This window comes from Miniopterus natalensis, chromosome 12 (genome assembly GCF_054644295.1).
Source record: "Miniopterus natalensis isolate mMinNat1 chromosome 12, mMinNat1.hap1, whole genome shotgun sequence".
In the NCBI taxonomy this organism is placed as follows: domain Eukaryota; kingdom Metazoa; phylum Chordata; class Mammalia; order Chiroptera; family Miniopteridae; genus Miniopterus; species Miniopterus natalensis.
This window is the reverse complement of record NC_142092.1, coordinates 73932552-73948127: the sequence shown is the minus strand read 5'-3', so window position 1 is coordinate 73948127 and position 15576 is coordinate 73932552. Positions and strand designations below refer to the sequence as shown.

Genomic DNA, 15576 nt, shown 5'->3' with positions numbered 1-15576 from the left:
TACACAGCCCCAGCCCATGCAGGTGGGGCCTTTCCCACTTTTATTGTCACAGTGCAGGCCAGTAGGGCCTAGGGCACCCTCAGGAGGGGGTGGGGGCTGGGCTGGGCTCGTGGGAGCCGGGGGCACCGTCCAGGACCTCGTGGAATTGCGAGGTGACGCGGCCCAGATGGGAGCCCTCCCAGAAGACCTTGCCACAGCCCTCGCAGCAGAAGAAGTGTTTCAGCCCTGGCCGTCGTAGCACGCCCGCCGGGACCCCCGCCAGCTGCAGCCGGGTGCCATTGCCCAGCGTGGCCGGGACACTGGCCTGCAGGTCTGCCATCTCCAGCCAGCGGCAAGGGGGGTCATAGGTGTAGCCCCCAGGCATCACCTCTGGGGCTGAGCCTGGATGGGTGCAAACAGCCATCCTGAGGCCCCAGGCTCCTCCCTAGTTCCCTATCCACCCAACCCTCTGCCTCATCCCACCCAGGGACCCCTTGCTCCCTGCCACTGACCCCACCCTCAACCTAGGGTACAGGGACTGTCCCCTCAGCAGTCTCTCTACTGGGCCAGCACCCAAACCCCTCCTTAGGGTGGGTCCAGGTGCTGGGGCCCCGTGTGTCCTCCGTGGGCAGTCCCAGTGCTCACCTGGCTCCTGTGGATCCTCGCTCTGGGTCTCGTCACCTGTCAATCAAGGACGTTAGGAGTTCCTGAGAACAGAGCCTGGCAGCCCCAGCCTCTCCCCCACCCCCAGTGGAGGGCAAAGAGCAGGGGGCTGAGCAGCTTTGGTGCCGGCCTGGTCTCCTCCCATGGGAACTCACACCTTGGAACGTTCTTGAGGCTCAAAGGTCCTTGGAAAACATGTTCTGGACGCAAGATCAACCGATTAGGGCACTTGGGGGCCTGAGAACGGGCGGGTGGGGGAGGGGGCAGCCCATCTGTGGTGATGAGCTGATAAGCCCACTGCCAAGCAGCCGGTTGCACAACCAGCCAGCACCGGGGCAGGCGGGTGGGGATCCAGGGGACCTGCTGGAGCTCAGGGCGCTGGGAGAGATTCTGGGGGAAAGACCCCGAGGGGGCCCCCCACCCCCACTGAGGGCACAGGGAGCCAGCCAGGCTGCCTGTGGCTGAGGGGCCAGTGCCCCAGTGCCGGGCGGTGGCAGACGGCTGAGGAGCCCTGTCCGGCAGGTGGGAGAGGCAGCCTCCCCCGTCCTGTTGACCCTCGTAATTTGCTTGGCAAACATTTCTCTATAGATGGCTCCAGATGAACTGCAGCCAGTGTCTGAATGGTGGACACCCCCCCCGCCCCACTGCCTCCTTGAAGCCCAGTAAGGCCACGACCTCCGTCTGGCCTCCCTGCCTGGACCCAGCCTGTCTGACCCCAGCTCTTCCCCGGTGGCTCCCGAGACACTAGACAGCCCACAGGGGTGCTGGCCCCCCAGAACCAGCAAGAGTCTCTGGATGGTGTGACAAGGGCCAGACAGCCACAGCCCCATGGTCACTGCAGAGGGCACTGCCCGGAGCTTCTCTCCTCCCGGGCCACAGCTGAGAGCTGCCCGGGGCTGGACACAGGCCGTCAGGGACGCTCACCACTGTGCAGGTGGTCCCTGCACTGACCTCAAACTTCAGAGGGAGGCGGGAAAGACAGGAGCAGCTGGGTGGGAACATCAGCTTCCTGGAGAGCCACCCTGGCCTCAGGATGACCCCACAAGAGGGCCCTAAGATGCCCTTTGCCCTCCCCTGAGAAGGGGCCAGAGGGTCCCTGCATGGCCCTCAGCTGGGGTCCCCTCTCTCGGGGGGCCGGAGACACAGTGGCTCCAGCGGCAGGGCTCGCTCACCGTCCCAGTCAGCAGCATCACAGTCTCTGGGTGCCCAACACCACCCTTCCTAGTTTTACATAAAGGGAAACTGAGGCTGGGTCCCTCCCTGGGTAGAGCCCCTCCCAGGGCTGCTGGAGAGAGCTGGTGTCCACCACCCCAGAGGGGCCCCGCGTGCCTCCGCCTCCTGGTCCCCTGCAGAGGCGGCCTGGTACCGCAGACAGGAGCCCAGGTGCGCCCGAAGCTGCCATCACCCCCGCCTGCAGGGGAGCCCAGGAGCAGCCAGCAGCTGGGCTGCCGTCCAGACCCCGCCAAGCCCACGCCTGGCCCCGTGGGGTGCACCCACCTGTGCTGCTGGGGTCTTCCTGGCGGCTGCTGAGCCGCACAAGCTGCCTCATCAGGTCCTTGGAAACCTTCAGGTACTGGTCACAGTTGCAGGCCTGGGGGCAGAGAGATTGCTGAGGATGGGGGAGTCTCCGTCCATTCTCTCGCCCTCAGCTCTGTGTTCCTTGCAGCTCTGGGTCTGGCCAGGGTGTTTCATGTAGACAAACAACACATCCCTTCCTCTCCCCACAGTACCACGGGTGCACCACTTCCTGGGAGTCCTCCCTGACTGCAGTGGCTCCTAGTGGACCCAGGGCACCTCTTCCAGCTCCTGAGACCCCGCAGGGCACTGCCATCACCCTGGCATCCTTCCCAACCCCAGAGCTGGTAGGGGAGGCAGAGCCCACACCTATGGCTGCCCCAACCCGATAGCCTGTCTCAGGAAGAGCCAGGGCCCTTTCAGTGTCCGTTTCTCTATGCTGCTTCCGGGGCCTGGCACCAAGTCTGTGAGGGGTCATTTTGCTTCTCTGTGGGGTCTCTGTTTAGGACACACAGTGGGCTCCTGTGATGGGGTGTGTGGGGCACAGGAGAGTGTGAGGGGTCTGCACCCATGGAGACCGGGCTCCCAGGCAGGTGTGTGCAGGTACCAGGGAGCTGGGCACATTGGTCACAGCCCTTCCCGACGTGGGACACCGGACCAGCTTTCAGGAAGAGGGTGAGCCAAGGGCAGGGCCTGGGGGTGGTGTTTCAGCCACAGGAGGGATGGGGCCACCCTCTGTGCTCCTGTGATCACTCCCGGCCCTTCCTGAATGAGCTGGGCAAGTGCCCTGGATGACAGGGCTCTGGGGGCAGGTGGGTAGGCGGTGGCCTCAGGCTCTGGGAGCTGCAGGGTGAGCCCACATCAGGGGCAGCACCCGCCCTGCCCCCACACACCCTTTTCCCACGGACCTTTCGACACCCTGAGCGTTACCTGTGGCCTCACTGCTCCATCTCCAGCACTGCAGGTGACCAGGGTGCCAGGCCTGGGGCTGCTGGGTGGGTGGGGCCGCCTCTGCTGGAACGACTTGGCTGATCCCAAGGTGTAACCCTCCCCCACCCCCCCTCCGAGGGCTTCCTGTCCTCGACACCCCACTCAGCCAGCCCCTGGCACAGGGAGGCCGCTGGGGGCCCTGCTTTGCTGGTCGGTCTAGGGGGCTCCCTGGGCCAGGAGTGCAGGCAAAGCCCTGGCTGAGGTCTGGCCTGTGGTCACACCAGGTCCAGCGGTGCTGCCACCCGGAGGTGCCTGCCTCAGGGGCCCATGCTCTCCCGTCCAGGCCACCTGTGGGGACAGCGCCAGCAGGTGTAGGAGGGACAGACCAGCAGCAGGAGGCTGGGGTGGGGTCCTCTGTAAAAGGTCCATCAGCCTTCCCAGGACCTGGGCCTGGTGTGCACGCCTGGGCGGGGCTGCCAGCTCATGCTGAGTCATGGCACACAGACAAACGCCCAGTGCCATCCACAGGGACCTGGCCACACCCTCGGGAACCACCAGTGCCGGTGTTCCCACGGCCGCTGCCCACTGTCGCCCCGATAGGGCCCTGAGAGGCCCTGCCCCCACCCCCATCCCCACCCTAGGGCTGGAAAAGCCGGTTCCTCGCCTGCTCTCCCGCCCTCTGCTCTGCGTTTCCCATCTGCAGGAGGGCCTGGCACCCAGGGCTTTCCCTCAGTCTCCCTCCTGCTCCAAGGTTCTGCAACCTTTGCCTGACCACCTGCTGTGGGGGGGCAGTGGCCACCCCTCGAGGGAGGCTGTGGCCCTGACCTGTGGGGCTCACAGCTATGTGCATCCCTGCCTATGTGCATCATGGGCTCTGTGCCTGTCCACTGGACGTCTGTCTCAGCGGAGCCTCTGGACTCCCATTTCAAAGAAGGGGAGCTTCCAAGGGGCCGAGTAACCTGCTCAGTCTCAGGGCTCTCGGCTGGCCAGGACCCCACACAGGGTCCTTAATCTTATGCTGCCCTGCCAGCTGAGGGTGTCTGCAGGTGGCATCTGAGCCATGCCCACTTCCTGGGTGGGTTGTGCAGACCCCGGCCTTGGGATGCCCATGGGTCTGGGCAGAGACCAGTGGGAGGCCTGGGGGACCCTGGACAGAGTCTCTGTGCCTGCCACCCCCCAATCCAGTCAGGGAGCCTGAGGGCAGGGCTGGGCTGGCCACCACCCCCAGATCCTGGCTGGGAGGGAGGGGCCAGGTGAGTCGGGGCAGGAGGGGCTGGGAAGGCTCCTGGCTCCCTGGTCCCAGGGGTCCGCCTGTGTGCCTGGTTCCCACGGCTTGGCTCCCGAGGCTGCTTGGAGCCAACGCCCATTGTGCCACCCGACTCAGGCAGACCAGGGACAGCCTTGGGCAGGGGCAGGAGCCCATGGGTGTGAGGCTGCCTCCCCGGGGCTGGGCCACCACAAGGGACTGGTCCTAGGTACTGATGGGGCCTTTGGACCCACAGCCAGGCGGGCCCAACCTGGTGCCCCCAGGCCCAAGGAGGGTGGGAAATGGCTGCTCCGGCCACTTCCCCAGGAGGTGGGTCTTGCTGGGGGCTTCGAGAGGGTTTGAGGAGGGGCCACAACAGGCCCCTGGAACACCTGACCTTCCTCTGAGATTGAGACTTGGGGGGCAGGCAGCTGGAGGGCCGAGAGGGGTCAGTTCCCAGGTGCTGAGGCCTACACCTAAGAGCCAGACTGCTCTCTGCTCCTGGCCCAGGAATCCCAGCCGCACCTGTCAGGGAAGTGACCCAGCCAACGAGCAAGGTCACTGTGTCTGTCCTGAACCGTGTCCCCAGGAATGTCTGCTCCCAGCTGCCCTGGGTGCCCCCTGCCCTGGGTGCGAGGGCCACCTGTGCACTGCCTTGGTTTGTGGGCCTGCAAGTGTCTGCTGTGCACACACCAAACAGTGGGGCTGGTGCACAGGTGGGGATGGGAGGCCCCAGGAGGGGCCAAAGAATGTGGTAGATAGGCCGAGGTGGCCTTGGAGGGGACCGTCCCTCCCACCACTGAGTACAGCCGACTGTGCCAAGGCCTATCGCCACCTCTGAACAACCTGGGGCCCCAATCAGCCCAGAGCCCTAGGCCTCAATGAGGGGGCTGAGGCAGAGGGGGGCTGTGATAACGTGATGCCCTGGGGCCCGCCAGGCAGGAGCATGAGATAACCATGCTCCCAAGGGTGCAGAGCAGCACAAGTGGCCTGTCCAGGCTGGGGGCCCACTCCTGAGGAGGACCTGGGCGAGGCTCTCTGCCCAGCCAGCAGCGAGCCCCACTCTCCCTGCCCCCTAGGCCCCTGGCACAGTTGGGAGGCTCAGGCCCCACCTTCCAGATGGGAGATGGTGCCAGGCCACTGTGGTGTGGTCTGAGGGGTCTCCACTCTGTGCTGTGCCCAAGCGTCAGCTCTCCCCAGTGGCCAGTGCTGCTGGGGCTCCAACAGGGCCCCGCCCCCAGTGGGAGCCAGACCCCATGCGGGGGAGGGGAGTGTTGTCAGTCTGGTGCCCTGGGAGCCCGGGTCTGGGATTTTGACCCCATAGCAGGGAGGAAGGGAGCCTGGGCTGAGGAGCTGTGACATGCTCTGGAGTAAGGGACCAATTCTGGCTCATTTACAGGAAACGGGGAGACGGGGAGACCAGCAAAGCACAAATGCAGATGAAAGTCAACATCACCCCCATCCCAGCGCAGCTTCAGGTGGTTTCCGGCACCCTCATGAGCAGTGTCTCAGGTACTCATGTCAGGGAAGTGGGAGACAAGGGCCGTCTCAGCTTCAGGATAAGTGTTCCTGTCTCCTGGGCGACTGTTGCTCATGTGGTCCCTGCTGAGCTCCCCCCACGCACACCTGCACTGTCCGGGATTGCTATCCTGAGACAGGTGGCTCGAGAGGCCTCTGCCAGCTGGCTTGTCCACCTTGACCCCCCTTCCCCCCCCGAGACATCCCAACAAACGGTGCTGGGTGTGGGGATGAAGGGCTGGGATGGAGACTCCAGCCTGGGGTGTTGGCCTGACACCTCGCTGGACAGGGTAGGACCGGCCGGAAGCAATTAGATGCCCCAGGCCTGGGTCTGCTCTACAGCTCACTCTCCCACGCTGTCCCAGGAGCGACTTGTGGAGCCCTGAGCCATCTGCTCCCAAAGGTGAAGGCCCAGGAGCCTCTTCCAAGAAAGTAGGTCACCCAACTTTGCCCACGGAGACCCTGCAGGCCCCCAGCACTGGGTGCTGCTCCTCCCAGCTCAGCCCTGATTTCCCCTGGAGATGGGCTGGGGTAGAGGCCAGGGGACTGCCGAGGTCTGCGGGGAGGCTCCTGGCTGGGGAGTGGGTGCTGGCCTGTCCCCAGGAAGCAGGCTTGGTGCCCCATCCCTCGCCCTCAGCGCCTGAGACCTGGGACGGTGGCCCTGCAGGGGCCTCGCTTCCTGCGCCCCACCCCCAGGCCCAGGAAGGTCTATTCCCACGAGCCCAGCCCCTCCCCCACCGGGCCACTGCCCATCCCCTTTGTGGGGCCAGGACAATGTCTGCTCAGACAGAGCGGGGGATGGGCTTCAGGCGTTGTCAGCACAGTGCAGGTCCCCTGGGGGGCTGGGCTACGGGTCCTGCGGCTCGCGGAGTCCCCAAGGGGGCCAGGTCTGGGAACACGTGTTTGAAAGTCAGCACTTGGCAGGTGTCTCTCATAAGTGCCCACGGCTGAGGGGTGCGAGAGCGCCCAGCATTGGAGCGGCTGAGCTTGCAACTGTGTGAGCACCAGTCAGGGACGTGCAAGGGCCTGAGACTTCCCATGGCCCCTGACCCCGTGTCTGTGTGAGCAGCCTGGGCAGGCACCTGTGTGCACCCCCCAGGGCAGTGAAGGAGGTATGTTCTGGGCCTCCGTTTTCAGGGTGTTAGTTCTAAATAACTGCTTCTCTCCGAGCAGAGCACGGCATTTGGGACTTTGTTGGCCAGGCTCGGCTCAGAGCTTATGCAGCCTCACAAGGCTGGCACCCCAAGTTTGGACCTTGGCCTCACAGGGAGGTGTGGGCCTGGCACCCCTGAACTGGACCTCCCCCTGCTGGGTCCACCTCCTGCCATGGGGACAGGAGGGCCACCTTGCCTGCCTTTCGGAAGTGCAGCCTTTGGCCTGAACCCAGAACACGGCTGCCAGGTGGCTGAGGGCGCCGACAGCCAGCAGCAGGGGGTTGGCATGGGGGGAAAGCCCTGTCTTAGCTGCCCTGGGTGTCCAGGACACAGCAAGGATGACAACTGCCTGCCCAAGGTCACCCCTGCCAGGGACAGAGGAGGGTCTGAGCCAGCCCTTCCTTCTGGGGCTTGCAGGCCTGAGCCCTGGGAAGTGGCTGCCAACAGGACAAGTAGGCAGGCCTGCTAGTCGGTGCCCATCCCCACCCCTGGGGAGCTTTGACATCTCCCCCCGCAGGCCTCACTCTCTCCAACTGTGCCACCCACACCCCAGGGTCCCCTTAAGACCTGCTGTGTGGGGTCAGCAGGGCTCAGGGCCCAGCCCAGGCTACAGAAGACCCATCAGGATGAGGCTTCACCATCCAGCCTGCTTGGGTGGGCTGGGCAACATCGACCCGGGCAGTCTGAGGGCTGTGAGCCACCCCCACAGGCGGGCAGGTGGCCGGGTCCTCCCACCCCAATTCCTAGACTCTGCCGTGGGACAGTCAAGGCCCCCTCCAGGGAGAACACGCCCGAGTGTGAACTGCAGGTCGAGTGTGGGACGTTCTCTGTGCCAGGCGCTCAGCGTGCCCAGGGCCGCATTCGGCACCGCCTGCACTTGGGTCTGCGGAGCCCACGCGGGCCTGCACCCTCTGTCCCAACAGAGCAGGACAGAGGCCAGTGCCAGCCCCTGAGGGTCCGGCTCACGGTGCCCAGGCACACGGCGGGCAGGTCTGGGATCCCCTAGGTTTCTCCACGACCTGGGGAGGGGGGTGACCACCTGCCCTGGCTGAACTCAAATAGAATCTGGGCCAGAAGAGGCCACCTGCTCCCAGGCCCGGGGGAAGGGGGTGGCCTGGCCCCTCAGTAGGCACCCCGGGCGGCGCATGCCCCTCCCCCTCGGCCCCGTTACCTCCCAGGCGGCACATGCCCGCCCCCAGGCGCGTCCCCCTCCCGCCCCGAGGAGCCGCGAGGCGCCCCCCAGCCGGCCGGGCACCCGGCGCGCGCCGTTCCCAGGCGGGGGAGGGGCGGCGGCCGTGAGAACCCGCCGGCGGCCGGGCCGCGTGGGAAAGCGGGGGGAGGGGCGCGAGGGCGGGGCCGCCGGGAACCGCTCCCGCCCCCGCCGGCCTTTGAAAGGGCCACTCAGGGCGCCGGCCCGATTCAAAAGCCAACGGCCGCCCGCCCGCCCGCGCGCGCCCCGCGGGGAGGGCCCGGGGCGCCGGGGGACCCCCGCATCCGGGGCCGTGGGGGAGGGGCCGGGGGTTCAGCCTGCGGGGCGCTGGGGAAGCTGGGGGGCGGCGGGGCTGTGCCCTCCCGTGGAGAGGGGCTCTGTGCTCAGAGGCAGGCGGCGGGCGCCGAGCCCAAGCCCTGCAGCCCGGGGCTGAACCTGCCTCGTGTCTCGGGGGCCTGCAGCCCACTCGCCCCAGGGCTGCGCTAGGGCGAGGGGACCACCCCTGTCCTCTGTGTTCTGGGTCCGGGGAGAGGGACGCACCAAAGTGGTCTTCCAAAGAGCCGGACCGTCCTGAGATTGGGACGGGGGTGCCTGGAGGACTTCCTGGAGGAAGCAGCGTCTACCCCGGGGCTTGGCAGTGCAGGTGGGGAGGGTGTGAGCGCACATGCTGGGGGAGCTGGGGTGCGGTGGAGGCCAGGGAGGTTGCAGAGGGCTGGTGTGAGTTGGGGGGCTGGCCGTGTGGAGGGGGCAGGGGTCTCCTGGCCCTTCCCCTTTCTACCCCCTCCCAGGGCCACTGAGTCAGGCCAAGCACCTGCGCCTCATCAGATCGGTTTTTGGAGATGGGGAGAAAGAAGCAGTTGCTGCCAGAGCCCAACTCTCCCCACTTCTCTGGGACCCCCACAGTGCACCTCCAGGGAGGTGCAGGGCTTGGCTGAGCAGGCCTCTCCGTCACAGGGCTCCTCCTGAGGCCCCTCCCCCGCCCTGGCTGGCAAGGTCTCACCCAGGCCCTGTCCTGCCCAGGGCATGGCCCCCAGAACCCGCCAGCCAGGCTGCTCCCACAGGGACTCTGACAGCCTCAGAAAGGTGGGTGGGCAGTGAGCAGAGAGGGTAACCCCGTCTTACTCTTTACAGCTGAAGAGGGAAAGGGGCCCAGGTGGCAGTGTGGGGGGGGGGGTGTCACACATCCACAGGTGCCCTGCTGCACTGGCTGTCTCTCCGCAGGTCCCTGCCCTGTCAGGCCGTGGATGGAGTAGTCACTGCCTGGCAGACCCTGCTTTGTCACCTTGAGACCCTCCCCAGACTCAAGCCACAGCTCCCCATGACCTCCTTCACCTGCAGCCCCTTAGACTTCACACCCCAGAGGCCACCAGGCCTGTCCTGCCTCCTACATTCCGGACCTAGTGGACAGCTGGTCTGCAGAGTCAGGCCCCATGGCCACAAGCCTAGCAGTTGACTGCCCCTGGCTCCTGGGCCCCACTTCCACTTTGGGGCTGCAATTGCTTCAAAGTAAGAAGGGTGCCCCCCCATCAGATGCCAGCCAGACCCCTGGGAACAGGTCAGTCCCTGCCACAGGCCTGGGCAGGGTCGGGTGTGGGGCTTTCCCAGAAGGGCTGCTCTGTCCCAGTGAAAGTGGCCATGGGCCTGAGCAAACGACGGCGGGGAATATGTGGTGCTGAGATTTCAATGTCATGTGATTTCACTCGAAGGCTGCGGTGTTCGGACATCAGGGCCAGGTGTGCCACTAACCCCAACCCTGAGCCTTGGGGTCCCACAGACCGATGGGGTGCCCTGCTCAGCAGTCCTGAGCCTCCCCCACCCCCGGAGCCCTGGCCAGTGGGGCAGCCTGTGCCCCCCACATGTGGTAGGCAGGCATGGGCCTCCTTTCCCAGCCCAGTTCTAGGCCATAGCCAGAGCCCTGGAACGGACAGGTTTAGGAGCTGGCCTTTGGCGTGTCTGGCCAGAGGTTCCAGGTGGCTCCATGGCCGGGAACTTCCAGGGACAGGGCTGTGACAGTGGCCAGCAGCAGTGAGGGGCAGAGGAACAGGAGGACCAGGTCCTCTGACATGTGGCGGGGGCTCTCTTAGCTTACCACAGGCCTGGGTGGATGGCATTGAGGTGGCCCGTGTGGCCAGTGCTTGCTCTACAAGCCTCTCTGCCACCCCTCCCCCCAGCTCCCAGCTGGCTGTGCTTGGCTGCACCAGCTGCCCCTCAGGCCCCATCACCCAGGCCTGGCTCAGGGCTGGTGTCATGGCTGTGGGTGGGTCTGTGCCATGGATAGGCTGAATCCCGACAATGGGTGGGCACGTGTGCCCGAGGCCCTGTCTGCCACAGTAGCCTGGGCAGTATGCTCAGCCTATGCTGGGTGTGTTCTCTGAATTTCAATTCTAAGCTTGTCATCCCATTTGGAAGTGGACAGGACCTGTGTTCACACTTTTGTGAACACCCAGGGGTGCAGCTGGAGAAACCTGTCCTGAGGGCCCTGGACAGCTGATGGAAACACCCAGTTGCAGCTCACTCTCAAGGTCCAGGGAGGAGTGGCGCTGACGGCCGGGTCCGGGACACCCTCCCCACAGGCTGGGTGTGAACCAGGCTGGGACTCACACACCTCCCTCCCCGGGCACCGGTGTGGGTCTCAGGGACGACACACGGAGCTGACAGCCAGGCGACCACATCTAGCAGCAGCAGCTGCGGTGTGAAGGGCGTGGGTCTCATGCTGGCTCAGCAGTGCCATGATCCTTTCTGAAGCCGCTAGGGTTGGGTCAGGGCCACCAGGAGCCAGGGGACCCCAGGGTGGTGAGGTCCAGGCCCTCAGTCCCTCAAGGGCCATCTGGTGGGAACCAAGGCTGGGCACTGGCTGAGACCCAGGGCTCCTCTGGAAGGGGGAGGGGCAGACAGGGAGGCCCCACAGGCTGTGGGGAGGGCCTGGGGGGCCGCAGGGGAGGCAGTGACCAGCCTGGGCCCACCCTGCTGTCACTCCTGGGGGTTGTGCTGACCTTGCCCATTCGGCCATCGTCTCAGCCAGCGTCCAGAGTCTGGGGCATGCTGGGCCCCCACCCTGCCGGAATCTGCCTGGTGGCTCCCACTGCCCTTGAGACTCGAGACAGCTCTGGAAGCTCCACACCGGCCGGTCGGCTGCTACTGACCCGTCCTCCTGAGAGCTCCCCGTGGTGGCCCCTCCCGAGCCTCAGGAGCAGGGCGGTGGTCACCCCTCCCACAGCCTTTGTGCCTGTGTGACCCCAGGGGCACTGAGTGTGGGAACTGGGCTGGGGGCCCCCGGAGCACAATGACCGGGGAGGGGTGGGGTCAGCGCCGCTGAGCCTCTTCCTGTCTGTCCTTTCGTCTGGGGTTGGTCATCAGGAGAGAAGCAGGGTCTCTAGGCCCTGGGACGAGGCCGGGCACGGGCATCTGGCTGCCCCTTGGGTCTGGGCTCTGGGTGTGGGCAATGGGGGTCCCCAACACATGCCACGTTCCAGGTGCCCACTTCCGGGACCAACATCACTGATATCCAGGACACTCCCTCTCCCACTCAGGCCATGGCCCGCTCCCACCGCGGCAGAGGGGACCAGAGGGGACCGGAGGGACAGTAAAAATAGATGCTTTGCCTGGCCATGTCAGGGGTTCGTGCGTAGGCTTTTTTTTAAACTCAAATTTCTTTGATAAAATATTTTCCCATGGTGGACGGCACTGGGAACGTCCTCTTGGCAGCTGCTCCTGACGGATACTCCCAGGCCCAGATCGCCAGCTCAGGGGTCACAACCTCACCCCCATGAGGGACCCACTGCCCCTGCCCTTACCCACCCTCCTGTGCCTGTGGCAGGCAGCCTGAAGGGCTCTCTGTCCCCACAGCCCACATCTCAGAAACCAAATGCCAGTGCCCAGGGCACCCACCACGTGCAGCGTCAGCACCCCTGGGGGTCAGGTGCTGGGCGCTGGGGGGTGCTCGGCTGCGGACCCCCGGCCCAGCCCCAAAGGCCTTCGCCCACCTTCACTCACTTCCTGAGTGCCCCCCGATGCACCAGCCCTGAGAGTGGCTGGGTTTGCTCTGGGAACGCTCGTGTGCTGAGTGGGTTTTCCCTCTGGGAACGGCACCAAAATAGCAGAAGGAAGGAAAAGAAATGGAAACTCAGCCTGGCGGCGGGAGCTCTCCAGGGAGGCGGCCAGCTCCGGCCAGGGCGGGGGGCAGCGGAGGCTCTGAGCCAGTGCCCAGGGTGCTCGGGCCGCTGGGGGTGCAGCACAGCTCAGGGGCCTCTCTGGGTCAGTCTCAGGGCACCGCTCTCTGCCACCAGCGCCCTCTGATGTCCAGACGGGCTCATGAGCCAACCCAGCCCCGCTGTGGCCTAAGGGGGCAGAGCCAGCCTGGTTACTGTGCTGAGTCTCAGGCCATCGCCGTGGGGCGTCTGTGTGGCGCGTTTCTGGGATCGTTGATGTCCACCTGTGGGAGGGCCTCTGGCCCACCTTGGCCGGCCCTGGGAACAGCATCTCCCCTGGCGCTGGGCTGGGAGTGGGGGCAGCTGTGTAGGGTGGGCGGTCAGCTGTTCCCAGCTGCTGCTCAGGCTGGCCCTGGGGCTCGCCGGGAGTGCCACACCAAGGGGCTTGGGGAGCGCGGTGGGAAGGAGACCTGGACCCGCCACGCAGATGACAGCCACTGGAAGGGAGCTGCCTCTGCTCCTGACCGGGACCCCGGCCTCTGGCCTAAGCACTAGCGCCACCCTTTGGCTGACATGGCACAAGCTCGGTCTTCCCACCAGGCCCAGGACGCCGCCGCGGTCACTAAGGCTCGGTTCAAATGTAGAAATCCTGGCTTCTCAGAGACCCCTTCTCTGCTCACTTGGCCTGTTCACACTGGCCTTTCAGGGGGGCCTTGTGCACACCTGTGAATCCCCCTGGGCGCACCCGCCTGCTTTCCTCTGGAGCTGAGCCCGGCGGGGGGCTGCTGGACAGCTGTGAGCTTTGGTGGCTCTCCAGGCACTGGGCTCCCCACTTCCTGACAAAGGCCCACTGGGTGCTGATATCTGGCCTCCCATCACACTCCCATCACCTTCTGCCCGAGCAGCGGCCAGCCGCTCACTGGGGCCACACACACAGGTCTCTGCCTGGGATCCCACCCATTCCTGCCAGCTGTGTGTCCTTTAGCACTGGCCAGAGCAGCTGCACGGCCGGGCTGTGCCCCCCCCCCATCTACCCTCCTCTCCAGCAGACTGCGTGCGGAAAGCATATTTACCACAAACAGGACGGGTGGGCAGGGCCCCCAGCTGGGCAGTCAGTTGGGGGCTGAGGCAGCCCAGGCCTCTTCCCCAAGTCCCACCCCGGGCTTGGTGCCCGACCACCTTCCACCAGACTCAGAGCCCAGACCCAGCATCCTCGCTGCCCCACCATGGGCTCGGCCAGGCTTCCCTCTGGCCTGCCTTCCTCACTCTGCTGGGCGCCGGCCCCGAGGAGCTAGTGCAGCCACGAGCCGGGTGGCAGGCGCTGTGGTCCCCTCCGCGTCATGGCCCAGGGAACCTGGCCACACACTTCAATCATACCCTGAATCCTCTGCTCCTCACCTGTCACAGCCGCCACTCAGGTGCAAGCCCCCCACTGCCTCTCGCCTGGGCAGGCGCAGCGCCTGCTCCCAGGCCTCCCACCTCCCCGCCCTGTGGTCAGGACACTCTGAATGTGTCCACTGCTGCCCCACTGAGCGCTGCCCTCTCCCACAGGTCACTTCCAGGTCCCCATCAGGGCGTAGCTCTGCCTCCTAGCCTTTGAATCTGCCCCATGCTGCCCCAGGCACAGCCCGCAGCCCACTTGGCAGGGCAGGGGCGCCCTTGGCCAGGGGCTGAGGGGCGGCAGAGCGTCATCCAGGCCGCCCTCCAGGCTGGCCCTTGTGGGTCTGATGGAAATCAGGCCGCTCCCCAGCACGCGGCTTCCCAGGGTGCCAGAGAGGACTTCCTCCCAGCTCCCCAACTTCCTGTTTTCTCAAGAAAATGCAGCAGCAGAGGCTCTGAAAAGCTCATTAAAATGCCTCCCTGCTTCCCGGACGTCCTGGGGTCTTTACAACATTCACCAGCCTGAGTACAAAGAGGCAGCAGACAGGTTCCTGTCCTTCCCGAGCTCGGCCAAAGGAAAGGCCTGCAGCACACTTCCCGCTGCCCAGGGCCACAGGGGTCCTGGTGGGCAGGGCCGGCCCTGAACACAGGGCTTCCCTCTGGCCTTCCTTCCTCACTCTGCTGGGCGCCGGCCCGGAGGTGCTGGTGCAGCAACGAGCCAGGTGGCAGGCGCTGTGGTCCCCTCCTCGTCACGGCACCAATTCCAGAATGTTCTGCACTGGCTCAGGCTGTGCCACCTCCCCCTCAGTTACACAGCCCGGGGGGTGCGGGGGTTGGGAGCTCGGACAGGCTCTGGCCAGCAGGGGAGGGCAAGTCAGCATATGGCCCCCAGACCCGTCTGGGGTCTTAACCCAGGACCCGGCCCCCACCGGGGATTTCCTCACCCAGACCTTTCTAGGTGTCAGGGTGCACCCAGTAGCCTCCTGTGGCTGTGGATGTCAACCTTGGAAAATGGGACCCTCCTCCCCACGGCCAGACGGGACATCCGAGGTTTCCTTCACTCCACCCAGAAGCCCTGCGGGGGGCCAGCCCTGAGCACAGGACATTCCCCAGATCCTAACCGAGCTGCTCCCTCGACTACAGCACATGCCTTGGCCCCCCCCACACACTCTCACCCCCTGGCGAGGGGTGTGGGGATGGTGTGGGAAGAAGAGGAGAAGACGCCACCAAATGAGGCAGTGGCTACTGCTCAGACGCCCAGAAATGCCCAGGCCTCTGGTGTCCAGCCACCCGCCAGGGGATGCCGGGTTGTCTGTCACCGAGGTGGCTGCCTGGCAGCCCTGGGGCTCACACGCTGGACCGAGGCAGGCCTGGGGCACAGGAGACCCACCTGGCAGCGGCTGAAGATGTCCGCGTGGGTGACACGCACATTGAAATGTCTGAGCACAGCCTTCGCCTGCTGCGGGGCCTTGAGGGAGCAGTCCACCCAGAGGCAGCGCCCAGCCCCGACCTGCGCCCGGAGCTGCGGAGAATGTGGCTGCTGAGCCCCGAACCACCCCGGCTGCCCCACCTCCCCCAGCCCCGGGCCAAGAACTTCCCTTGGGCCACCCAGGATGCCAGCGCTGGTGGGTGAGCCCCACAGCAGAGCCTGGGTCGGGGGTGGTGAGGGGCTGGGCGCAGGTGGGCCCTCACCTTGTGATACGGCAGCCCCGACGTCAGGATGATCCTTCCCTCCTGCCTGGCGACCTGTGCAGGAGGCAAGACTGCCGGTGAGGGGCACATACCTTCCAGGACCGGGGTTGCTTTAGTCCCCAGAGCCACCTCTGCCTGGAA

General features: G+C 65.7%; 1 protein-coding gene across 1 annotated transcript in view; it reads right to left on the bottom strand.

Moving 5' to 3' along the window:
- Positions 1-15576, bottom strand: part of EXD3 (exonuclease 3'-5' domain containing 3) — a 41611-nt gene continuing 26035 nt past the window's right edge. The window contains exons 18-22 of the mRNA XM_087823085.1: positions 15436-15489; positions 15134-15265; positions 2140-2233; positions 625-660; positions 1-381 (exon numbers count right to left, since the gene is read on the bottom strand). Coding sequence (XP_087679211.1) covers positions 80-381; positions 625-660; positions 2140-2233; positions 15134-15265; positions 15436-15489 — 618 coding nt within the window. The 3' untranslated portion in view covers positions 1-79. The remainder of the gene's footprint in view (positions 382-624; positions 661-2139; positions 2234-15133; positions 15266-15435; positions 15490-15576) is intronic.